The sequence below is a fragment of the Erinaceus europaeus genome, chromosome 11, assembly GCF_950295315.1.
Source record: "Erinaceus europaeus chromosome 11, mEriEur2.1, whole genome shotgun sequence".
Lineage (NCBI taxonomy): Eukaryota > Metazoa > Chordata > Mammalia > Eulipotyphla > Erinaceidae > Erinaceus > Erinaceus europaeus.
In genome coordinates, this window is record NC_080172.1 from 69,476,581 (window position 1) to 69,503,100 (window position 26,520).

At 40.0% G+C, this 26,520-nt stretch overlaps 1 protein-coding gene and 1 long non-coding RNA gene across 20 annotated transcripts in view; one reads left to right on the forward strand and one right to left on the reverse strand.

The window, feature by feature from the left end:
* PDE4DIP (phosphodiesterase 4D interacting protein) overlaps positions 1-26,520 on the forward strand; it is a 245,515-nt gene that overhangs the window by 138,467 nt on the left and 80,528 nt on the right. For 11 of the 19 annotated variants that reach the window (XM_060201976.1, XM_060201977.1, XM_060201978.1 and 8 more), the window contains exon 1: positions 19,644-21,305. The exons of the other annotated variants lie outside the window; for them this stretch is intronic. In XM_060201976.1, coding sequence (XP_060057959.1) covers positions 20,181-21,305 — 1,125 coding nt within the window. In that variant the 5' untranslated portion in view covers positions 19,644-20,180. Of the gene's footprint in view, positions 1-19,643; positions 21,306-26,520 lie in introns of those variants that run through there. 19 annotated transcript variants of the gene reach the window in all.
* LOC132541406 (uncharacterized) lies at positions 2,678-18,428 on the reverse strand. The gene is made up of 3 exons (XR_009552603.1): positions 18,375-18,428; positions 16,174-16,368; positions 2,678-3,153 (listed from the first exon to the last, which is right to left on the reverse strand). It is a non-coding gene; the product is annotated as an uncharacterized LOC132541406 (long non-coding RNA).

Consider the following 26,520-nt stretch of genomic DNA (forward strand, 5'->3'; position numbering starts at 1 on the left):
TTTCTGTCTTTCAACCTTTATCAAAGAAAGAAGGAAGGAAGGAAGGAAGGAAGGAAGGAAGGAAGGAAGGAAGGAAGGAAGGAAGGAAAAAAGAGAATGAGAGAGAAAGAAAGGGAAGGAGGGAGAGAAAGGGGGAGGTGAGGTGGGGGTGGAAGGTAGATAGCATAATGATTATGCAAACAGACTCTCATGCCTGAGGCTTCAAAATCTCAGGTTCAATCCACCACCACCCCCAACAGAGCTGAACAATGTTCTGGAAATAAATAAATAAATAAATAAATAAATAAATAAATAAATAAATAAGAGAGAGAAAGGGAAAGAGGCAGGGGGTAAAAATGGCCAATAGGAGTGTTAGAATAATACAGGCACTGAGTCATGGTGATAACCTCCGTTATAAAAACTTCCAAAGTTTTCTGATGTCAAGGTATAAAAAATATGCTAGTGTTTGTAAGGTTTGGTAAGTGGATGGTGGTGGACAACCTAAGTGATTCTGCCCTTTGTTACTGGTACTTTTGATCACACTTGTAAATGTCTTGGACTGACTCCATTTTGATTGGAAAGCTCTGATTAAAAACTCAGAAATTTATAGTATGCATGTGATTTTATAGATAAACGTAGAATTGAAATTCACAGATTTTTTTCAAGGTACATTTTAAAATATACATAAATTTTCTAAGGCACTCGTAAAAATATACCTCAGCTGGGAACTAGGAGAAATGAATTTCTATCCTGATGGTTTATTAACTATTAAGACTAGGGAGACATCATTTTTCAGTTTCTATATGTGCAATATGAAAAAAAAATAAATAGCTCAATAATCTCCAAAATATCTTATAATTCTGACATCCCATTTCAATGAGCCCAGAATCATGGTGACTATACAGTCACCCCAAAGTGAGCATCTTGAAAGATAAAATACCCATGTAAATTATAAATAAAATAACTCTCATTACTCTATGTTCTTATTTACAGATGCATAAACATATATTTATGTACAAATATTTAATTTCATCAGTATCTTTGGTAAGCATCAAAATGGGTATCTGCAATATATTTTTAACACTATTCTGGGGAATTGATTTGGTGTCAGTTTTCAGTGCAGACTTAGAGATGAGAAAGATTGTAAGTTTAGAGAGACAAACTATGTTACCCATATTCAATTCTCAAGGGTTGTTTAGGACAAGATAAGTATAGCATCTGAATATTGTGTAGACAGGAAAAAGAAATTCAGCAAGTTATATACATTGCACTAAATGGATTCATTCCTTTAAAGTTATGTGTGCTGATAATGATCTATTATTATTACCCAGCTCTTTATATATTTAAAAGCCTGATCATACTCTGCTATTAATACTATATGATAGTATTTCCCAGCTGTTTTTTTATTGATTTAATAATGATTGACAAGAGTGTAGGATATGAGGGGTAAAATGCCCACAATTGCCAGCACCAGAGTTCCCTATCCCAGCCCCTCCATTGAAAGCTTTCCTGTTCTTTATCCCTCTGGGAACATGGACCCAGGATCATCATGGGGTGCAATCCCAGCCTTTTTTTTTTTTTAATAGAAAATCATTTTGTGTCTATTGTACCTTTGTCCACTTCTGGACCCATCCACCACCTAAGAGCTAAGGAGACAGCACTTCAGCACAATGGTGGACAGCTATGAGGCAAAATGGTTTCAGTACCCATGTTGAAAGTTCAGCCCAGGGTAGGGGAGATAGTATAGTGGTTTTGCTAGAGACTTTCATTCTCGGGACTCTAAAATCCCAAAGTTCAGTCCCTAGCACCATCATAAGCCAGAGTGGATCAGTGTTCTGATAAATAATAATAATAATTAATAAATGATTAAAAAAACAAATTCTGGGGAAGGGTTAGATAACATAATGGTTATGCTTTAAGAGGCTCTCATGTCTGAGGCTCCGAAGTCCCAGGTTCAATACCCCCACACCACCATAAGCCAGAGCTGAGCAGTGCTCTGGTATTTCTCATTCTCTCTCTCTCTCTCTCAAAAATAAAATAAAGGCTAAGCGCAGGTGGCGCAAAATGCAAGGACCAGCGTAAGGATCCCAGCTTGAGCCCCAGCTCCCCACCTGCAGGTGTCTGTCTTTCTCTCCCCCTCTCTGTCTTCCCCTCCTCTCTCCATTTCTCTCTGTCCTATCCAACAACAATGACATCAATAACAACAACAATAATAAAGCAACAAGAGCAACAAAAGGAAAAATAAATAAATGAATGAATGAATAAACAAATAATAATAAAATAAAGTAAATAAAATAAAATAAAAAACAAAATCTGGTGAAAGGATCTCTGATAGCATGTTATCTCAGAACAGAAGATGGAAAGCTTCCTACAACTCATTTCAGTTTTTCCTTTTGGGTTTCTACCTTATGAGGAAAAAAACGTAGGCACCATGTACTTCCCACTGGCCATAAAATTATGTTATTCTGTTATTTCTAAAACAGCTCAAAGTGACCTAGTCAAAGACTACTGCGTTCCAGTAAACATCTAGAAAATCCTGTGGAAACTTTCTTCTTTTCTTAGTCTGTGTTCAGTTTTCAAAGGGAAGAAAATGGTTTTATCAGTGTGCTTGTACTGTATATTCTGTGGTCTAGAAAGAAAGAAAACTGGACTGATTTATACAATGTACGGGGGACATCTTATCATATTCAAATGATTCAAATTAACTTATGGAAGGAGGTAGGTAAGTCCAAGTTTAGAGAAATAAGCCTGACATTTTAATAATAGATTCTAATTTGAAGTCTCATGGATTTTTTGCTGTTTCTCAAATTTATTACTTTTTATTTATTTAATAATGATCAACAAGATCATAGGATAAGAGGGGTACAACTCTACACAATTCCCACCACCAAGAGTTCCATATCCCATCCCCTCCATTAAAAGCTTTCCTGTTCTTTATCCCTCTGGGAGCATGGACCCCGGATCATTATGTGGTGCAGAAGGTGGAAGATCTGGCTTCTGTAATTGCTTTTCTACTGGACATGGGTGTTGGCAGGTCAATCCATGCTCCCAGTCTGTTTCTACCTTTCCCTATTGGGGCAGGGGTCTGGAGAGGTGGTGTTCCAGGGCACATGGGTGAGGTCATCCATCAAGTGAAGTCAGGTTGGTGTCATTGTAACATCTGCAACTTGGTGGCTGAAAAAGAGTTAAGATATAAAGCAGAACAAATCACTTAATAATCAGGGATCTAAAGGTAGGACTATAGCAGATGAGATTTGGGGTCTCCATTTTGGAAAAAGCTAGGAAGTCTATTTTAGGTATATTCCAAGGGGCCCATGACTTTCCTAATTTTTGCCTGAGCCCAACTAACATGCAGGTGGGCTTAAGGTATTGTCTGTGGAGATGGTGTCAGAGTTGGAAATAGGACTAGAAAGCTGGATCAGAGCAGAGAGTAGCTTCCAGATATGGGAGAAGTATATAATTATTGTTAACTGTAAACCCCATCAATCTGATCTGGGTCCTATATTCAGCACAGGAGCCTGTGCAAGCTCCACATCCCTGCAAGTCTAAGCTTGAATTCTGTGGTCATAGCTAGGGAGCATTCTAGGCTGCACTCATTGCAGGACCCATCTTCCTTGAGTGGTAGAGTATGCTGACCCAACCCTCTTTTCAGAGAATGGGGCAGTCCCCACCAGTGTTGACCCAATTGAGAGCAAGATTCTTTAGAGGCCCACAAGAGGGTCCACTATGCTGTTCCTGATGGAGATGGCAATGACAGTGGGGGAGGGATCAGCTAGAGGTCTAAGTCCATCATGTCTACGTGGGAATCCCAGGATTTCCCGACTAGGGCCCTGGACAATGGGGTGGCTGGTAGTGGCCAAAAGAGCCATCATTAAAGTATGCCAGTCTCTTGCCCCATCCAGCTTTTGTAGTCCTTACCTTGTCTGATAAAGTTGGCCTTAGAGTAACTGAGGAAAGTGAAACAGTAAGTAGATGAAGAGAGTATCTAAGTCTAAGGAGAAACGATTTGATTAAGTACTTTATGGCACCTAATTTTATTTTATTTTATTTTACTTTACTTTTTATTGGGGGGGCATTCCAACTATAATACCAACAATATTGGATCAAATTTTTAATTTTAATGAGGTAGACAGAACACCAGAGCACTGATTAGCTCTGACTTATGGTAGTACTGGGTATTGAACCCGGGCGCTAGAAGCCTTCAGGCACCTAATTTTAAAAGTCTCTTTTTTGGGTCTTTCTACTTGCTTGCTGCACTTATTGAGTCACTGCAGACTATTGTGCACTTTTACATAATATATATATATATATATTATATATATTTTAAGTATATGTTTTCCCTAACTTACAGATACATGTGCTCATGTGGTCTGTCTCATGAACCCTGGTCTATAGCTAGGTTATGTGGCTTTATTAGGAAGTGCACCAACTGAAATGGAATTGAGGAGTCCTATGAGCTAGGAACAGTCTCACCAGAGTACTGGTGTGTCTGGACACAATCCAAGTTGAAACATGTTGAGGTGGTACTCATGGCATTGATTTGGTTGCACTCAGCAGATGCAGTATCAAATGGTATGGGTCAAGAGAAGTATGCAGAAAAACAAGCCACGCCCCAGAGACTCCAGGACTGGGAGAAATATAACTATTATAGAGAATGGGGAAGGTTCCTGCTATCTTAGAGTTTGAGAAGGTAATAGATAGTTATTATTGTAACCAAGTTATTTGGGAACTTGGTTTACTTTGAAAATCCCATGTTTACGATTTGCTGTATTATATCTATTCATATTTAGCACGGGAGCCTGTGTAACCTCCTAGTCCCTGTCAGTCTGAGTTCACAGCCCATGGTCACAGCTGGGAACATTCTAGGCTGCACTTATTTCAGGATGGATCACTTTTCCTTGAGTGGCAGAGGATGACCCAGCCTCCCTTCAGAGAGTAGGGCAGTCCTTGCCTTATAGTGAGTGTACAATCCTGAAGAATCCCACAGAGAGCTTATAATAGCCCAGGTGAGTATCATTTGCTGTATCCAAGCTGGTACTGGGCTTATGGTTTCAGCCTCAAGTTAGGGAATAAATACACCTAGGATTTTAGCAGGGTCTAAGATAACCTGTGGTACTGTGGTGTCTCTCCCTCTCTCTATCTGAAATGAAAAAAATGCAACAAATTGGCCAGCAGTAGTGGAATCACACATGCCTGAGGCCCCAGGGCCACACTGACACACAAAAATTTAAAGGCAGTCTTAATAAAGATGATTTTGATTTGGTCGATTTTTTTTACTAACCCTCTAGTTGTTTTCCTTTTTCTCTGTGCTACCCGGAAACATCATACAACATCCATTTTATCTGAAATGTACTTGTACAACAGTTATGAACTTATACTATATATTTAAATACACAGAACTATGATAAAATGGCATATACTTGACTTGCTACTGATTGACAGCACCCAAAACTGCTTCCAATACACAGTGCTTATGTGAAGGTCATTGCTGTGAGTGCTGGGGAGTTTCTTAATGCGACAGGAAATAAGTGTGACACTAGTTTTTGAATCTACTGGTGCCAGCTTAGATGTTATAAAACGTATAAAGCCATCCCTGGGTGGGCTTAAACCACCAATGTTTGGTTAACAGTCGAATGCACTAACCAATTGCATCACAGAGATTCTGGAAGTTTTTTTTGACATAGCTGTCACAATGTAGCAACCTGTCTGCATCTTTCTCACTAGTGCCACCAATAGGTCAGTCTATCAGGCAGTAAGGAAACACACAAAAGAGTTTAGAACAAGTAGTTTAAAGGAGAAGAGGAACTGATGCTAGAGGGAGGTCCTCATAGAAGTGGCAGAAGAACAAATGTATCATAATAACCCTGTAACAACAGGATGGGTCATTCATATCTTTGGGGAAGGGGCAACATTTTCTGGGTATGCAGATACTACCCTCTTGGTGTTGGAGGTGTCTGGGTGGGAGGGAGAGTTGAATTCTTACTATTTAAATGAGGGTTGCTTTTGCCCTTCTACCTAATTTCTGGTTCCTTCCCCCCAGGAATCCAATGAAGTAATTTTTCTGCTACCCTTCCCCAGTTTTTTTCTATTAACTTCATTCATATTTTTAAAAGCAACAGAATTAAATACTTATACCCATTAAATCAGAAGCAAAAAAATGTTACATATGACTAAAAGCATCAAATGTAAGATATTATTAATGCTATTTCTAAAAGGTGTCCTGAAAAATAATATTATGTGGAAATCTGCTAATATTTCCATTAAACAATTTGTCTAAGGAACAACAAAAAAATGCATGCAGACGTTTCTTCTTTTTTTTTTTTAGCGGCCCTATAATATAGTTTGAGATCTGGGAGTGTGATGCCTCCGGTTCTGTTCTTTTTTTCTCAAGATTGTTTTGGCAATTCTAGGTCTTTTCTGGTTCCAGATAAACATTTGTAGCATTTTTCTTTTTTTTTTTCTTTTTCAGGTTTTTTTTTTAATAATTTATTTCTTTATTGGGGAATTAATGTTTTACATTCAACAGTAAATACAATAGTTTGTACATGCATAACATTCCCCAGAAAAGAAAACACAAGTAGAACCTGAAATGGAACTGGAGTATTACACCAAAGTAAAAGACTGGGGTGGGTGGGTGGGTGGGTAGGGAGAATACAGGTCCATGAAAGATGATGAATGACATAGTGGGGGTTGTATTGTTAAATGGGAATCTGGGGAATGTTATGCATGTACAGACGTTTCAATTTGATGCTTGATTTCACTTGGCAAAATTATATTGGACTGCTATTAAGACAAGCCAAAATGCACATATAATAAAAACAGTAAAACCAAAATAATATAATGGATATTCAAATCAATTGTCAAAATCTTAATGTTGAATTACTTGGGAACATTCCTTAAAACTGTAATGAGAATTTCTTTCTCTTTTTATCATTTTAAAAAATAAGGGAAGGGGTTATGCTTGTAATACTAGAATTTGGTGGTGGGTGAGTCACACACACACACACACACACACACACACATATATATATGTAGGTATGAAATATATACCTATAAAATTTTATAATATTGGGAGTTGGGTGGTAGCGCAGTGGGTTCAGCGCATATGGTGCAAAGTGCATGGACCAGCATAAGGATCCCGGTTTGAGCCCCCGGCTCCCCACCTGTAGGGGAGTTGCTTCACAGGCAGTGAAGCATGTCTGCAGGAGTCTATCTTTCTCTCTCTCTTTCTCTGTCTTCCCCTCCTCTCTCCATTTCTCTCTGTCCTATCTAACAACAACGACATCAATAATAATAACTACAATGATAAAAAAACAAGGGCAACAAAAGGGAAAATAAATAAATAATATTTTTTTTAAAGTTTATAATATTGTAGACCGATGTTAAATCAAATTTTAAAATAACCTTTATGGGGGGGCAGGTGGTGGTGCATCTGGTAGAGTGCACACATTACCATATGTGAGGACCAGGGTTCAAGTCCCCAGGTCCCACCTTCAGGGGAAAAGCTTCATAATCAGTGAAGGGATTCTACAGCTCTCTCTCTCTCTCTCTCTCTCTCTCTCTCGGTCTCTCTCTCTCTTTCCTCTGCTCCCCTACCTCCTCCCACTATCATCTCAATTTCTCTGTCTTTATCAAAATAGTAATAATACTAACAAAGAAAATAAAAGTGACCACTAGGAGTGATGGATTCTGTATAGGACACTGAGCTACAGCTCATAACTACAGTGGTATACAACAAAACTAACTTTAAAAAGATCCAGAAGAGTTCTGAAATCTGACCTAGAACTCAGGCCTGAGACTTAGGAAGTCATAAAATCTTAACAAAGTGAAGTGTATGAAGCATTTTTCTCTTTCTTAATGAAAGTATCCACAAAATTGCAGGGGAAAGCTGGCAATAATTCCAGTTCCTGATATTATCTTTTTATAAAGATTGAGGAAAACTCAATATCAAAGATTACTTAAAGGTTTACTTTATTTATTTCAAATGTGATATAATCCACATGAGAGAGTAAAAAACAGAATACCACTCAACACGTGGCACCAAGGATTGAACCAGAAGCCTCAGGTATGTGAGTCCTATGCTCTGCCAGCTGAACTATTTCTCTAGTGACACAAAGAACTTTTTTTTTTAAATGACTTATAAAATGGAAATATTGACAAGACTGTAGGATAAGAGGGGTACAATTCCACACAATTCCCACCACCAGAACTCCCTTGATAGCTTCCCTATTCTTTATCCCTCTGGGAGTATGGACCCATGATCATTATGGGTTGCAGAAGGTGGAAGGTGTGTGGCTTCTGTACTTGCTTCCTCACTAAACATGAGTGTTGGCAGGTCGATCCATAATTCCAGCTTGCCTCTCTCTTTCCCTAGTGGGACAGGGCTCTGGGAAGGCAGCACTCCAAGACACATTGGTGGGGTTATCTGCCCAGGGAAGTCAGGTTGGCATCATGGTAGCACCTGGAACCTGGTGGCTAAAAAAGAGTTAAGATACAAAGCAGAACAAATTGTTGACTAATAATGAACCTAAAGGCAGGAATACTGCAGATGAAGATTTGGGGTCTCTGTTTTGGAAAAAGCTAGTAGGTCTATTTTAGGTATATTCCAAGGAGGCCATTACTCTACTAGTTTTTGCCTGAGCCTGACATCTAATATGCAGGTGAGCTTAAGGTATTGTCTGTGGAGATGGTGTCATAATGGAAAAAGAACTAGAAAGCTGGATCAGGGGGAGAGATTAGCTCCCAAATATGGGAGAAGTATATAAATATTGTTGACTGTAAACCCCATCTATTTGATCTAGGGCCCATAGTCAGCTTAGGAGCCTATGTAACCTCTGCATCCCTGTAGGTCTGAGTTCACATTCTATAGTCATGGCTAGGAACATTCCAGGCTGTTCCAATTTCAAGACCCATCTTCCTTAGGTGATAGGTGGAGTATGTTGTCCAACCTTCCTTTGGAGAATAGAACAGTCCCTACCATTGTTGATCCACATATAGGGGCCCACAAAGGGGTCCATTATATTGTTCCTGATGGATATGACCAGGACCAGTAGCAAGAGGGATCTGTTAGAGGTCTAGGCCTATCATGTCTGTGTGGGAATCCCAGGACTCCCCAACTAGGGCCCCAGGTGACAAAGAACATTTAATATGAAATGAGACCCGAGGGGTGTGACAGCAGGGAGGAAATGTAGTTACAAGTGATCATCTGTAGGAGGAATTCTTGCTTTGCCTTCCTTCCTTGTTTTCCACTATTAATTAAGCAGCATTTATTAATGTGTATTTTTACTGTGGTTGACAAAAAAGGAAGAAAGAAAGGAAGGGAGAAAGGAAGGGAGAAAGGAAGGGGGAGAGAGAAAAAAAAGGAAGAAAGAAAAGAGAATAGGTGAACAAAAAGGGAGAAGCACACATTTACCAATCAGAACCTTTCCACTCACATAAAGCATGGACACTTAAGTCATGGCACGTGTGACTCCTTTGGAGCCTAATGTAAACAGCACTGCTTGCAGTGGAGCTTTATTTCCTCAAATGGCAAACCTTCCAGTGTCACCATGGAGAGAGCTCTGACACACAAGTTAAGGTATGAATGCACTCTGAATGCTCAGAGACTGGAAAGCTTATATGTATTACAGCTTCAGCCATCTGCACCTAAGGTAATTTTTTTAAAAAAATTTTTTATAGAGAAGCTTTTCAACATCCTGGTCTTAAGCTGATGAATGTTGCAAATCCTCATGCGGCATCACTGTCTTCCAGCCCTATCTTCATTAGTAACATATCTTAGAAACAAGTCCTACCAGTTAATGCAATCATAGTTTGGATCTTTTAGAACAGCAAAGCAGGTGAAAAAATAAGGGATTCCTTTACAACTTCATCAGAAATCTTTACGAGTGCTTACAATGCACAACATACTGTTAGCCAAAGGAAGAGGAGCATAAAAATGTTTAAGGTTTAGTCTTTACCTTCTCTAGGTTACAATCTAATTGTAAAGTTAGAAAGTCTGGAGACCAAATAAAAGCAATAGAGCGACAACAACAAAAAATCATGGGCTAGGTGGACAATAAAGATTCTAATCTGTCAAAATAAGGATAATTTTAATAAGAAATAAAAAGGAAAAGGATTTGTTCAGTGACTGATTACTTAAATCTAGGAACAGACTGTTCTTAGTACCTCGGGTGACAAAGAAAGATCTGCTTCCTGTTATTTTTTAACATTTCTTTTTAAAATAGTTAATTTATCTTTTTAAAAAGATCTGTTTTTTTAATGAAGGCTGGGGGAGTGAGAGGGAGAGAGAACCAGAGTGTTGCTCTGGCATATATGATGCTAGGGATCAAACTTGGGTCTTGATGTTTTATTCACTGTACTACCTACCTCCCATGCCACATATGGTCTCCCTCCCCCCATATTCTTTTTCCCCAAAAATTATTTTATTAGGGGAGATAATGGTTTGTAACATATTTGTTTCCACATGGGGTTTATCTTCTTGTGATAGGTGTCTGGACTCCACTCTCAGCACTTCTCTACCATCGTGTACTGGGTCCCGAGTGTCCTCCCTTCCTTTCCCAAATCCTACTCCCTCTGAGTCCTTGACCTTGGTAAAACATACCATACCCATTCCAAGTTTCACCCCGTGTTGGCCTTTTCTTCCTTGTTTCTTAGTTTCCACCTATAGGTGAGATCATCCTTCTCCTTCTGGCTAATCTCACTTAACATGATTCCTTCAAGTTCCATCCAACATGAGGCACAGGAAATGATTTCATCATTTTTAATGGCTATTCATCTGTTGTTGGGCACTCAAATTGTTTCCAGACTTTGGTTATTACAAATTGTACTGTCCTTCAGATAGGTGTTCATATATATATATATATATATATATATATATATATATGATTGAGACAGCCAGAAATTGAGAGGGAAGGGGGGTGACAGAGAGAGATACATGCAGCCCTGCTTCACCACTTATAAAGTTTCCCCCCTGCAGGTGGGGACCGGGGGCTCAAACCTGGGTCCTTGTGCAATCAACCAGGTGTGCCACTGCCCAGCCCCCGAGTTTTTCTATTCTTTGAGCAAATACCTAGGAGAGGAATTGCCAAGTTATAGGGTAGTTCATTTCTAATGTTCTGAGGGATCTCCAGACTGTTTTCCACAAAGGTTGAATGATCCCTTTTCTTTAAGTAGCTTACCAACTAAAGAGGAGAAGACAAAATGTAAAAATGACACACAGGAAGGACTTTGGAGAATCAAAGACACACAAAGGAAATCCTTGAATGTTGGCTAGGATTTTGACAGGTATTGGTGATCTGGCAGTGATAGCAGAAAAAAAAAACCCAAGTAGGTGAGATGGAGAGATGGAGAAGTTTTAGGTCTGGACATTTTTGTGATGTCTTGAATAGGATGACTGCTTCTAAATCTTGAGAAGGACATAATGAAACCAAATCTGATGCTTTTATCATGTTTTTATAACTTACTATTAAACAAAGTATGACTTTTTAAATATCAGCATATTTGCCCTCAAAATGGATTGGTATATCCATTTGTGAGTTGTATGTTGTATGTCTTGTGTTTAACTGCTTATATCTGAGCCTTAATTTCCTAATCTACTAGATAATTATGCTAGATTAGATTTGTGCTTTTCAAATTGGTATGCATCAGAATCACCTAGAGGGCTTGTTAAAATACAAATTGCTGAGACCTACCTTCTGCTTTCTGCTTCAGCTGGTCTGGGGCGTGGCCTAATAATTTGCTTGCCTAAGAAATTCCCAGATCATACTGATAGCTACAGTCTGGTAACCACACCTTGAGATTCACTGAAGTAGAACTATCCTAAACTACATTCAGAAAAATCTGGGTCAAAAAAATCATAAATTCTGCAAATACTTGGGAAAGCCCATTAATGAAAAGGTACGTAACAAAATAGGGAATTCTGAATTTAGAGAATCATCTAATTTGGAACAAGATTCTTAAGTATTAATATGGCAGAAATCTTTTGCATTATGTATATTTATTTTGCTTTATTTTATTTTTTATGTATTTTATTTTAATGAGAGAGATACAGAGAGAAAGATAGCAGGCTACTGCTCAGCTCTGGTTTATGGTGGGGCTGGAGGCTGAATCCGGGACTGCAGAGCCCCAGGCATGAAAGTTTTGTATAACCATTCTGCTCTCTCCGTATCCCTGTATCTCTATTTTAATCTCTAGATTATGGGGGCCTCAGAATTACCCCCTTAGAATCACAGCCACGCTTATACCTCTGTGTTGCAGTATTTATCAGATCTAATTCTGGACAGGGAGGGAATTCCCAAGAGAATCAGAGAGGTAGAAAATTCCCAAACCAGTTGTACTAGGTTTCACTGCCCTAATTATGACATTGGAATGTTCATTCTAATTACTAAAAGCTATTACTAAAAGTGATTCTGGTAGAGAAACTAAAGGAAATGAAGAAGTAGGACTGTCAAAATAAAGCCAAGTAGGCATCACGGTGATACCACAAGCACGTGAATAATTGGCCTGTACTGCTTGGGAAACTTGAAGAAGCCAGAAACAATTATTGGTTATTAACACAATATTTCAAAATGCTTGTGTGAGACCAGATTTCCAGTTCAACTGCAGTAAAACGTTCATTCTGAAATGAGCATCAGGACTGATAATATATAGCATAATGGTCATGCAAAGAGACTCATGCCTGAGGCTCCAATGATTAAAACTGGAGATCAAATTTATAGCATGAAAGGTTGGTAGGGGAAAAATGAAATAAACAGAAATGTGGGGATTGAAGGGTTCATACAAAACAGTCTATGTGTTTTTAATATATGCAAAATACAGTGAAAAACTGGGGACATGGTGGGTTTAGGTGACTAAGAAAACTAAACAGAAAAATTTAAGTGGAACTCTTTTACCATGAACACAGGTAAGAGGGGTACAGAGTTTCAAGAATGGCTTACATTGTCAAAAGTCGAAGAAAGAGAGAGATAAGCAGGAAAGATGAAGTCAGACATAGCAGTACCTGTAACTATGGATTTATGAACTAAAGTTTATTATCTTGATGTTTCCTAAATCCTTCCTTCTCAAGAAAATACTGAGTTCTTTTAAATCCTTTTCTAAATATCCCTCACATCTTAAGACATGTTGCTTCACATTTCCACTATTTCCCCTTTTTAAAAATTTATTTGTTTATTTTAATGAGAGAGATAGAGAAGGAGAGAGAAAGGTGCCATTATTATTGCTCAGCTCGGGTTTATGCTGGGGATTGAACCTGGGACTTCAGGGCCCAAGGCATCAAAGTCTTTTGCATAACCACTATGCTATTCCCCCAGCCCTACTTTGTTCCTTTTCAGATTCTAAAAAGCTGAAACATGTCACACAGCCTTTAATGCTTCATTCTAATCACCCTTCATACTATTTCCAGAGGATTCACAGTAAAGATCCATAATTGTCTACTACTTGTAGGATGAGCTCTTAATCCTTAACCTGGCAATTCCATCTCTCTACAAAAAGGTCCTAGTTCTATGTCTCTTTCAGATCATTCTCATACTCCTCTCCAAACCAAGTGGTAATAGAGTAAATTTTTGGATATGAACTTGCTTTGTTACCTCTATACCCCATTTGTCTTTTTCCAGTCTGACAGGCTCATATGCACAAAAGTATATGAGAAATATCCACATATACTTACTATATTTGGTTATCAAATATCCTACACAAATTCTTGTTTTAGGCTTACTTTTCATCACTTATGTTCTGATATTAACATGTTAAATGGAAAAATTCTTGGGGGCCAGGTAGTGACACACCCAGTTGAGCGCACATTACCATGTGGTTCAAGGGGGACACTTCATAAGCTGTGAAGCATGTCTGCAGGTCTTTCTCTTTTCCTTTCTACATCCTTTTCACCTCCTAATTTCTCTCTCTATTCTATCAAATAAAGTAGGAAAAAAATGACTGCCAGTGACAGTGGATTCTTAGTGCTGACACCAAGCGCCAGCAATAACCCTGGTGGGAGTAGAAAGAAAGGGAGAAAGAAGGAGAGAGAGAAAGAGAGAGAGAGAGAGAGAAAGAGAGAAAAGTCTTGGTTTTACCTATAAAAACTATTCCTAGTTCCCCACCTGCAGGGGAGTCACTTCACTTCACAAGCAGTGTCTTTCTCTCCCCCTCTCTGTCTTCCCTTCCTCTCTCCATTTCTCTCTGTCCTATCCAACAACAATGACATTAATAACAACAACAATAATAACTACAACAATAAAACAAGGGCAATAAAAGGAATAAATAAATATTAAAAAATAAAAACTATTCCTAGTATAAAATATTACAAATGTTTTCTAAAAATTTTTTGTCTTCTTTGTCAGGGCTTCACTACTCTGGGTTGACTTTTTCTGGGAGAAAGAAAGGCAGAGAAAGAGGGGGAGAAGAGACACCATAGTATTAAAGCTTCCTCTAATGCCATAACCCTTTCATGTGGATTCCGGGGGTTCATACCTGGGTCAAGTGCATGACCAAGCAGGTACCCACCCAGGTGATTTATCTCATGGCCCATATTTCTAATTGCTTAAGAATTAAAACACCACACACACTACTACTACTACTACTACTACTACTACTACTACTACTACTACTACTACTACTACATAGTCCTTGTTGAAAATCCAAGTGATACATTGTGTAAAAGATAAAAGTTAATATTACTATTGCACCAAAGTAAAAGACTCTGGAGTGGGGGGTAGGGGTTGGGAGGGAGGGATCAGGTCTTGGAACATGATGGCAGAAGAGGACCTAGTGGGGCTTGTATTGTTATGAGGAAAACTGGGAAATGTTATGCTTGTACAAACTATTTTACTGTTGACTGTAAAGCATTAATCCCCCAATAAATTCTTTTTTTAAAAATAAATATTACAGACTAGGGTAGATGGCATAATGATTATGCAAGGAGGCTCTCCTGCCTAAGGCTCCAAAGTCCCAGGTTCAATCTCCTGCACCACTGTAAACCAGAGCTGAGCAGTGCTTTGGTAAAAAAAAAAAAAAAAAAAAAAAAAAGTAAATGTTCCTAGGACTGAGATTAGTAGCTCAACTTGTTAGAGTACTGTATTAATATGCCTTAGGCCCCAGAGTCTCAGGTTCAGTCCCCAGTACTACTATAAGCTAAAACTGAGCAGTTTTCTGTTCTCTCCTCTTCTCCATGTGTCTCTCTCATAAAAATAAATGAACATTTTCAGTAATTGTTACCACTCAATCCCATTTTGCTTGCCTTACTTCAGTTTGCCAAAGTTAATAAAATCTTGAGCAAGATAATATCGATAAGAGTCAGGAAGTGTTGCATCTATCACTTAATTCTCTTCTATTCCCTTTCCTTCCTTCCTTCCTTCCTTCCTTCCTTCCTCCCTTCCTCCCTCCCTTCCTTTCTTCCTTCCGCTATCAAGGTTATTGCTGGTGCTCAGTGTCTTCATTATCCACTACTCCTGATGGCTGGCTTTCTTTCTTTCTCTCTCTTTTTTTCTTTCCTTCCTTCCTTATTTTCTTTACTTGATAAGAGAGAAATTGAGAGAGGAGGGGGAAATAAAGAGGGAGAGAGACAGAGATACCTATAGTGCTTGCTTCACTGCTTGTGAAGCTTCCTGGGTGCAGGTGGGGAGTGGATGCTTGAACCTAGGTCTTTGCTCGTGGTAACGTGTGCTTAACCAGGTGTGCCACCACCCGGCCTCCTCTATTTTAATTTTCAGCTTTTGTGACCTGCCTGCCAGTGATCATGCAAGGGGGAGTAAATTTTTCTATAATACCTAGTAATCATGTAACAACTAGGTCTAAGTTACTTTGTGATATGCTGAGATATGTTTTTCAATTCTTTTCTCTAGTGAGTAGAGTAAATTGAGGGCTCTTTCAATTCTCCTTCGTTGTTGAGTAGTTTATTCCTAGCTATTACTAGTTGGGGGAGGTCTTAGTTCTCTCAGTATGCTGATCCTGACTTAGTGAAAACATATACCTCAATGATAAATTGCCCTATCCCCATGTATACTCCCTGACCTTTCTACACCACGCTATCTGTATGCATTATTATAAAAGTTTAGAGTATCACTCAGATGTGATATTATTGGGGAATAGAGAATAATGCAAAGTGTTAGTTTACTCCTGAGGATGACTTTGTTTATCAGTCTTTTCCCCAACAGAAAAATATGCTTTGTAATGACAGAGATTAGTTCTTGATTAATGTCTTACTTTGTGCCTTTATGAACCACTGGATCCTTGCTACTCTTTAAGATAACACACAATACTGATGAAAAGCACAGCGGGGCAGTGTTCTGCCAGACAGTCTGTCGTTTGGTTGAGTCCAGAAACTTTGTGCCTCTAAGATTACTACAGATTCCAAAGATTATTTCTTTGGAATTTCTTCTGACTTTGAAGCTCATATACCTAGAGGCAAGTAAATATATCAGTTACATATCAGTTGTCACATATTTAATTTTTATGTTGGCTTTTTAAAATATTTAAATTTTTTATTATCTTTATTTATTTATTGGATAGAGACAGCCAGAAATCTAGAGGGAAGGGGGTGATAGAGAGGGAGAGAGACAGAGAGACACCTGCAACACTGCCTCACCACTTGCAAAGCTTTCCCCCTGCAGGTGGGAAGTGGAGCTGGAACCTGGGTCCTTGTGCACTGTAACCTGTGCACTCAACCAGGTGTGCCACCACCTGGCCCCCACATACTTAATTTTTAAGGCCAGAATATACACACTTAGGTGAAATCACACGTGCAAAGTTCTGCAGCCTTTGAAGCCAAAAGTTCTAAGAATTGTCCTTCTCTCTCATAATGGAAATATTATTGAGATTTTGTTCTGAACAATGCAATCTTATATGTACAGAGTCCTGCAACATTTTTTTATTTTTATTTATAAAAAGGAAACACTGACAAAACCATACGATAAGAGAGGTACAACTCCACACAGTTCCCACCACCAAAACTCCATATCCCATCCCCTCCCCTGATAACTTTCCTATTCTTTAACCCCCTGGGAATATGGACCCAGGGTCATTATGGGATGCAGAAGGTGGAAGGTCTGGCTTCTGTAATTGCTTCCCCACTGAACATGGGCATCTGCAACATTTTTTTTTATTACTTAATGTTATTCTTGTTAGAATATTAAATGAACAATATTGGTGGTAATTTAATGAGTTAAACATTGTTACAACACTTGTCTCCAATCATCCTACTTAATTCTCATTAAGAATTGGGGGGGAGGTATTCTGAGCTCTAACAGAAGGCTGTGTTTTCCGGTTTTGGAGATTGGGTTCAGAATACTTAAACTATTTTGACATTATTATCTCAAGGTCAAACTAACGAAATTTAGTATTATTATAATAGAAATGTCTATCTCTGTGAAACTCTGAGAGTTTAATTCGATTGTTGTGCTTTAGGGTGGGGTCATTAATTATAGCATAGTGTGGACTAAGTTAGGATACTTTTTAAAAAAATATATTTTTATTTATTCCCTTTTGTTGCCCTTGTCGGGGATACTTACTTTATCTCCTTTGCCTTATCTTGGATGGAATCTGAAATAATCATGTTAAGTGAGATAAGCAAAAACAAGAAGAACAAAGAGCAGATGATTTCACTTACAAGTGAAATTTAAGAAACAAGGACAGAAAGGGAAACACAAAATGAAACTTGGATTGGCCGTGGTGTTTTATACCAAAGCACAGGACTTTGGGGAAGGAGAGGAAGAAGAGGAGTAGAGAGGCAATTGGACTGTTGGCGCATGAGGATCGAAAAGAACCAAAATTGGGGGTAGCAGTGTTCTGCAGACACCTTTCATAGTAAGATGAAAAACTGTACCCATGTGCCAACTGTACAGTAAACCACAACCCCACATACCCCACAATGATTTATATACAAAGGGGTGGTGGTACACCTAGTTGAGTGCACACATTACAACGCATAAGAACCTGTGTTCAAGCTTCCCACGTGTGGGGGGAGAGAGAGCTTCAAACAGTGGAGTAGTACTGCAGGTGGCTTTCTTTCTCCCTCTCTATCTTCCCCATCCCTCTCAATTTCTCTGTCTTTAATCAAAGTAAGTAAATATTAAAAAGTTAAAAGGGAGCCGGGCGGTAGCGCTGTGGGTTAAGCGCAGGTAGAGCAAAGCGCAAGGACCGGCATAAGGATCCCGGTTCAAGCCCCTAGCTCCCCACCTGCAGGGGAGTCGCTTCACAGGCAGTGAAGCAGGTCTGCAGGAGTCTATTTTTCTCTCCCTCTCTCTGTCTTCCTCTCCTCTCTGCAGTTCTCTCTGTCCTATCTAACAACAACGACATCAACAACAACAATAATAATAACTACAACAATAAAAACAAGGGCAACAAAAAGGAAATAAATATTAATTTTTTTTAAAGTTCAAAAAAAAAAAAAAAGACGGGATACTTACTACCTGAAGTCAGTGAAATTCCGAGTCCTATTTCTGCAGAAAGCAGTACTCCCTGACACTCTGTCCCCCCTTTAATAATTAACTTATTTTACTGAGGAGTTGTTGTTTTACGAGACTGCTGTTGACACAGATATACAGGCTCACATGACCCTAAACTATGTGTCAGCACATATCAACCAGTACCAGATGCTACTGTCTTCCACCATAGGGCACTGGGCTCCTAATTCTCTCAACCCCTTCCCATTTTAGAATCCATAGAGTTGATGATATTGACCACGGGTATTGGTTCGCCCTGTATTTTCCCTGGTTTTATTTCTTAGCTCCCACTTGTGAACAGTGTGGATTCTTGTTCACAGAAGTTAAGTCTTTTGCTCAAGTGTTTGTCTGCCCCTCTCCCCCCTCACCCCACAAGGACTTCACAGTCTAACTGAATCTGAGAGTTCGGTGTTGGTAATCTAAACTCAGGCTATCTATAGCCATGAAAAAGGTTCTTTTTCTTCTATTAAAATCTTTAAAATCTTGATAAAGTAGATGCATCCACGTGGGATTGACGGGACTTTTTCAGATGACGCTTTGTATTCTCTCGGCCTCTTTTTTGGGGGAGAAGCAACTCAATCAGCAGTACTAAATCCTAAATCTATCGTCCATCTCCCCAGGGAGAAAATCATTTATCCTCTTTTCTGGTTATACCCAATCATACAGAGGGAGGTTGTACCGAGTCCCCTAAAGTCCTATCTAGAAGATTATTTTTGAAATCACTTTATGGGGGGGGGGGGATAATGACTTATAAGACAGTTGTCACAAAGGTACAGTTTCCCATCTCCCCTGGGTGGACGTCAGTACACCACACCCTCCACCAACTAGTCACTTTCCTCCACCCAAGGCCACTGGGTCCTCGATTTACTACTGACCCTTTGGCTAATCAACTGCCTGTGCTGCCTCAGGGCCTTTAAACCCGGCTGTGACTTGGGAGCGAGCGGGCGGGGCTGCAGCGGAGGGCGGTGGCGCAGCGGTGCCTAGTGGCTGCTCGGCTCGACCCGAGGACGTGGCGCTCCCCGGGGAGCGAGGGGGAGGAGACTCGGCTTTCTCCTCCCTACAGGAGTCTCAAGACATCCTACTGGGGCGGGGGATCGTGAATAACCCGTGCACCTTTGGAGTGAAATTCTAGCCGCTGAGCGTATCCTGGCAGTGGTCAGTGTCCATCCTGTTCTCATCTCCGAGGGCAGTGTAAGCGAGACCCACGTTCTCATACACAAAGAACCATAACCCGATTCCGAGCGTGGGGCAAAACCGCACTCTGGTACGCATGCCCAGAGCGGACTTTCTGCCTCCAGAACTACAACTCCCAGAGCAACTTGCGGGCGACCGGCGGCTCCAGCCCCTGTCGCCATCTTGAAATCTGATCCTCAGTCTCCGAGCCTTTGCGTCAGCAGCGGGCAGCGGCTAGTGTTCAGCGAAGGCTGCCTGCGAAAAGGAAGGACATTGAGGACGCGGCGGCGGGCTGGGGCGACAGCTGGAGGAGACATGTCTGGTTCCTAGCTGGAGCTGCGTCGCTGTCACTCAGCATCCCCTCAGGCGTCTCTAGCACGCCCCCTCATTGAGGGGCGGGGCTGACCACTCTGGTACCCAGAGCTCGCGCGGGTGACAGAGGCGCGCCCTGCACGCAAGCAACCCCAGCGGGCTGTGCCATGCCGGCCCGGGGCGACCGACGGGGCCACCGAGCGCAACCAAGTCCCAGTGGGTGATCACTGAGCAGCCGCCGCCGCCGCCGCCTCAGGCAAGCTTTGCAAGGGCTGGGGAGGGAAGATGAAGGAGATTTGCAGGATCTGTGCCCGCGAGCTGTGTGGAAACCAGCGGCGCTGGATCTTCCACACGGCGTCCAAGCTCAACCTCCAGGTGCTGCTTTCGCACGTCCTGGGCAAGGATGTCTCCCGCGATGGCAAAGCCGAGTTTGCTTGCAGCAAGTGTGCTTTCATGCTCGATCGGATCTATAGGTTCGACACCGTTATTGCCCGAATCGAAGCCCTTTCTATTGAGCGTTTGCAGAAGCTGCTGCTGGAAAAGGACCGCCTCAAGTTCTGCATTGCGAGCATGTATCGCAAGAATAACGAGGATTCTGGCGCGGAGACCAAGGCCGGGAATGGAACGGTTGACATTTCCGGTTTACCGGATGTCAGATACTCTGCACTGCTCCAGGAGGACTTCGCCTATTCGGGGTTCGAGTGTTGGGTAGAAAACGAGGACCAGATTCAGGAGCTCCATAGCTGCCATGCTTCCGAAGGCCCTGGCAACCGACCCAGAAGATGCCGTGGCTGTGCTGCCTTGCGGGTTGCTGATTCTGACTATGAAGCTATTTGTAAGGTGCCTCGAAAGGTGGCCAGGAGTACTTCTTGTGGCCCTTCCAGCAGGTGGACCACCAGCATCTGCACCGAAGAACCAGCATTGTCCGAGGTCGGGCCAACAGATTTACCACACACCAAGGTACCCCAAGATGGAGAAAGCATGGAGGAAGGCACACCGGGATCCTCTGTGGAATCTTTGGATGCAAGTGTCCAGGCTGCTTCTCTCCAGCCAAAGGACGAAGAAACTGATAGAAGTGCAAAAGAGCTTGTGAAGTGTGACTGTTGTGCAGATGAGCAGGTCCCACAGCCTGTGTGTAACCACAAACTTGAGCTAGCTCTTAGCGTGATTAAAGGTCTTGATTATAAGCCCATCCAGAGCCCCCGAGGGAGCAAGCTTCCTATTCCAGTGAAATCCAGCCCTCCTGGAGCCAGACCTGGCCCTCTCATGACAGATGGCGTTAGTTCCGGTTTCCTTAACAGGTCTTTGAAAACCCTTTACAAAACACCTGTGAGTTATCCCTTGGAGATTTCAGACCTGCAGGAGCTGTGGGATGATCTCTGGGAAGATTATTTACCACTTCGGTTCCAGGTATACAAGATGACTACATAGTAATCTTTATGATTATATATAGCTAACTGGACACAGACTTCACAAGATTTCAGTTCAGGTGGAAGTTAGTAATATTCTAGACTTGAATAATTTGTCATTGGGTCCATTCTTGCTGCACCCTATGCTTGAGACTCATTTGGTAACTGTGTTTCACATTCAGTTTGCTTATCACAGTCCCCTTTGTAACAGCACCTGACCTTCCCCAATACTATTAAAATTGAACGCCCATAGATATATAGGTCAGTGGCTAGACACTGGGCATGCGTATTTGAAGCCCTCAGAGGTGTCATGTTCAATCCTAGGCACCACCATATGCCAGAGAGAGGTGCTGTCTCTCAGCCTCTCCATCTCATAGAAGATTTTCAAAAAATTCAACTTTTTTTTTTTTAACTTATTTATTTATTGGATAGAAACAGAAACCAAGAGGGAAGGGGAAATATTGAGAGGAACAGAGAAACATCTGCAGCACAGCTTCAGCACTGGTGAAGCATTCCCCCTCCAGGCGGGAATGAGGGTCCTTGCACACTGTAATGTGTGTACTCAACCAGGCACCAGCTGGCCCCTGCAGTCCTCTGAAGACAAAAAAATTCTTTTTTTTATTTTAAGATTTATTTATTAATGAGAAAGATAGGAAAGAGAAAGAACCAGACACCACTCTGGTCCATGAGCTGGGGATTCAACTCAGCACCTCATGCTTGAGAATCTAAATGCTTTCACTGTGCCACCTCCCAGACCACAAGACAAAACAGTTCTTAATTTTTATCCAGTAGAAAGAAATTCATCTTACTTCTGGCACAAATTAAAAAAAAAAATTTGTTTATTCCCTTTTGTTGCCCTTGTTGTTTTTCATTGTTGTTTTCATCATTGTTGGATAGGACAGAGAGAAATGGAGAGAGGAGGGGAAGACAGAGAAGGGGAGAGAAAGACAGACACCTGCAGACCTGCTTCACTGCCTGTGAAGCGACTCCCCTGCAGGTGGGGAGCCGGGGGGGCTGGAACCGGGATCCTTATGCCGGTCCTTGCGCTTTGCACCACCTGCACTTAACCTGCTCGAATCCCACTAAAATTCTTTCTTCTCTCTCTCTTTTTTTTTTTTTTTGGTCCTTATTTTTAGATTTATGGGTGTTTTCTCTCATTCTGTAAGGGGTTTAGTGCTCTATTTAGTTCTAAAGCATTAAGCCCTTTATCCCCCCAGTATTATCTCAAACAGATTAGAGCTGAGGATGAAAGTTACAGGAAAACCTATTTATCAGCCAAAGTATTGTCACCTCTGTGCAACATACATAATAGATTGATAGGTCATTTGAGGACTAATGATATATAAGAGGGACTTGGAAATCCAGGTGTTGTTATTTAGCACTTTAAGGCAAAAACTGTTCACAGCCACATTTTCCTGCTGAGTCCCATTAGAAGAAGTCTGATACTAAAAGGATTATTCATAATTGGGTGATAGTAGAGTTTAATATATTATAATCTTGAAAATTTTTAATGACTGAAAGATAGCAATTTACCTTATTTGTGCAGTCTATGTCTGCCCAATTGATTCCACACCACTTTTTAATATTCAGCCATGTACAAGGAACTGCCAAGATTCTATTTTGTTACTATAGCAACATTAAATTCTAACAAGTTAAATTTGTCAAGTGTCTAGTATGTTCTGCTTGATACAAATTCTTTAGTGATACCATACAAGGAGAGCAATCTAAAAGGTGTTTCTGGAAAACCTGCTACTGGTCTACAACATCCCAGAAACTTAGAGCTTGACAGCAAATGAAATTATAGATCATCCTTAAAATCTTTGAAAAATTCTATTGTATATAACATTTGGACCATGACAGGAACTTAGCAGAAAATGAAAGGGATACATTTGAAATTATACAAAGTTATCAGAAACAGCATATGTGAAAGTATTATAAAAAGTATACATATCAAAGTTTTAAAATATACTTTTATTTGTGTTAAATGTTAATTACTGGTATACCCAATACTTGTGTATATCTTTTCTTTTTTAAAAAAGATTTTTAATATTTATTTATTCTCTTTTGTTGCCCTTGTTTTATTGTTGTAGTTATTATTGTTGTTGTTGTTGGATTGGACAGAGAGAAATGGAGAGAGGAGGTGAAGACAGAGAGGGGGAGAGAAAGATAGACACCTGCAGACCTGCTTCACCGCTTGTGAAGTGGCTCCCCACCGGTGGGGCGTGGGGGGGAACTCAAACCCGGATCCTTACGCGTGTCCTTGCCTTGGCGCCATGTGTGCTTAATCCGATGCGCTGCTGCCCGACTCCCTTATCTTTTCTTTTTACTTCCTTCTCTTATAATGAGGATTAATAACTGAATTTGGGTTTTACAGTATTTTGTGACTAGATGTAGCTGTTACTTTTTTTTTTTTTTTTTCCACAATAAGATCTAAAAAGTCAGAACAGGTAGATAAGAAGTAAATTTTGTAGTCAGGAAGGATTTTTTAAAAAAATATTTTATTTTATTTATTTATTCCCTTTTGTTGCCCTTGTTGTTTTATTGTTGTAGTTGTCATTGTTGGATAGGACAGAGAGAAACGGAGAGAGGAGGGGAAGACAGAGAGGGGGAGAGAAAGATAGACACCTGCAGACCTGCTTCACTGCCTGTGAGCCGGGGTTCAAACCGGGATCCTTATGCCAGTCCTTGTGCTTTGCGCCACCTGCGCTTAAGCCCGACTCCCCGTCAGGAAGGATTTTTAAGATAATATAATCTCTCCATTTAGAGGTAGTGAAAACCTCCTTGGTTTTAGCCCAAACATAAACAAAGATTCCTGACTTTCCTCAATCAAGAAAGACCTTTTTATTAACTTTATGTTAAACCACATTACCTTCTATATATTTCATTATAGAAGTACTTACTTTAAACAAAAGCCTTCTTTTTATAAGGGACTCTGAAGACAATTGTTATCCTAATGAGCCCATTTAAAATATTATACTGCTAGGTCAAGTTCCTTTACTGAAACAAATTTTAATACTAGAAAGACATATATTTAAAATGGTAATCTATCACCTTTCTGATGCTTGAATTCTTTTTTTTTTTTTTAATAAAGCATTAGAGAAAGGAGAAAATAGCACTCAGCTTCAAGAATTTCAACATTATGTTTAATTATGGTACCATTTGATATAGGGAGAGAATAAAAACATAAAATGGGCTCAGAGTGTACCTGTAAGTAAAATGTACATTTTGAATTGTTAATCTATTGAAGTATCCTTAGCGTTTACGCTCCTAAAGGCATGCTATGCTATGCTATGCTATGCTATGCTATGCTATGCTATGCTATGCTATGCTATGCTATGCTATGCTATGCTATGCTATGCTATGCTATGCGGCAAAACCCAAGCTAATCAGGACAAAGGCAGACTGGTTTTTGTCTATTTCTCTGCACAAATGTGAAAAGAATAGAAATAAATGCAAATTACCTTAGCAATTCTCTTTGTACTTTGTTGAAAATAATAATAATAACGAAAAACATGAGAGAAAAATATTTTCTTTAATTAAATTCATGGAGGAAGCATAAAGGAAAGTTCTTATCTTCAAAAGTGGGATTGTTGTGTAAAACCACTATTATTCCTTTGTTTAATCCTCAACTTTCTCCATTCTCTGCACTCTCAGATGTCACCATCATATTTCTGCTTTTCTTCTTTCTTTTTCCTTCTTAAATAAAAATGAGACTGTAGTTCTGACATTATGCAAGTGGACATATCTGCCCATTATAGAAATTATACCTTAAGACCCAAGGTTGTTTTACACATAGTAACTTGTGTGCTCAACCAGGTGCACCACTGCCTGGCCCCTATTAAAATATTTTAAAGGAAGGATTAAAGCCTTATTCTACCTGTTAATTTCTTTATTGTCTTGCCCTGAACTAGAAACACTATGACAGGAGGGGTGTGGTCTCTTATTAAACAACAGTTCTGGCCCATGTGCAGTTTTCCTTTCTACCTAAACCCAAGGAGCAGAAGACCTTTGTTTTAGACCTTGCAAACCCATGTTCTTCTGTGTGACTGCTGTGGATTTGTGTCTTTTATAATTTAGCGATATTACCTTGTTTGGGCCTTTTGTAAGATAGAAGGATTAGATGCTGAGCAAAGACTGGGCTTTCATTCTATGCTACTTTATGTCTCTTGTACTCCTATATTAAGAATGAGAGAAAATTACAGTACTTGGAGATCACTTGTTATCCTGAGAGGACTCAGGAAGATTTAAATAATTGCCCTTTAGCTTAAAAGGTCTTGCACAGTGAAAAATGAGGCCTGAAAGTAATTTTCTTTTCTGATACTAGACGGCATTTGTTCTGTCAAAAGTGACTCAATTAAAAATCGTCCTATTTTCACAATGTGTTTTAATAGCTGGTAGTCTGGAGTGAACACTGATTCAACTAAATAAAATATTACTGATCTGGGACTTTATGATCCATTGGTTTATGTACCTGACACTTCACAAGAATTCATCATACCTTGTAGACCAGTAGAACTCTGCTGAGTGCTCTTCTGGCAGACTGTTAACTTGAAAGGACACTTTTGTAAGTAGAACATAGTAAGAAACAAGCATCTTTCAGTTTTTAGGTCAATGAATCAAAGGTTTCCTTTGATCATTTATGCCAGCATTGGTTCAGATTAGGTAGGGATTCATCCTGTCCTTTCCTATGGCAATCTTTGCCTCTACAATTACTCTTAAAATACCTATTTTAAATAATCTTTTTGTCTCATTTATTACCTATTCATTTTTATTTAAAAATGTATTCATTTTTAAATATAATTTTTTATTTATTTAAAAAGAGACAAACCAGAGCACTGGTCAGCTCTGGCTAATAGTGGTGCTGGGGATTGAGCCTAGAACCTCAGAGGCTCAAGCAATAGTTATGCCTTTTGCATAAGTATTATGCTGTCTCCCCAGCCCTACCTGGTCTTATTTTTAAGAGAGTCACTCCCTAGAGGATTAGGGTAATGGGCTGGGAATCAAGAGACAAGGTTTTTTTTTTTTGTTTGCTTTTGTTTTTGTTTGCTTGCTTTGCTTTTGTTTGTGTTGTTCTTGTTTTACTCATTCAACAAAAACTTTTGGCCCCTACAGTACTCCAGGTGTATGGTAGATTTGTAGAGGTGAAAGCTACATTACCAACTAAGTGTATCTGTTTTCACTATTTCCTTGTCCTGATTTCCTGTGTAACTTTGAAT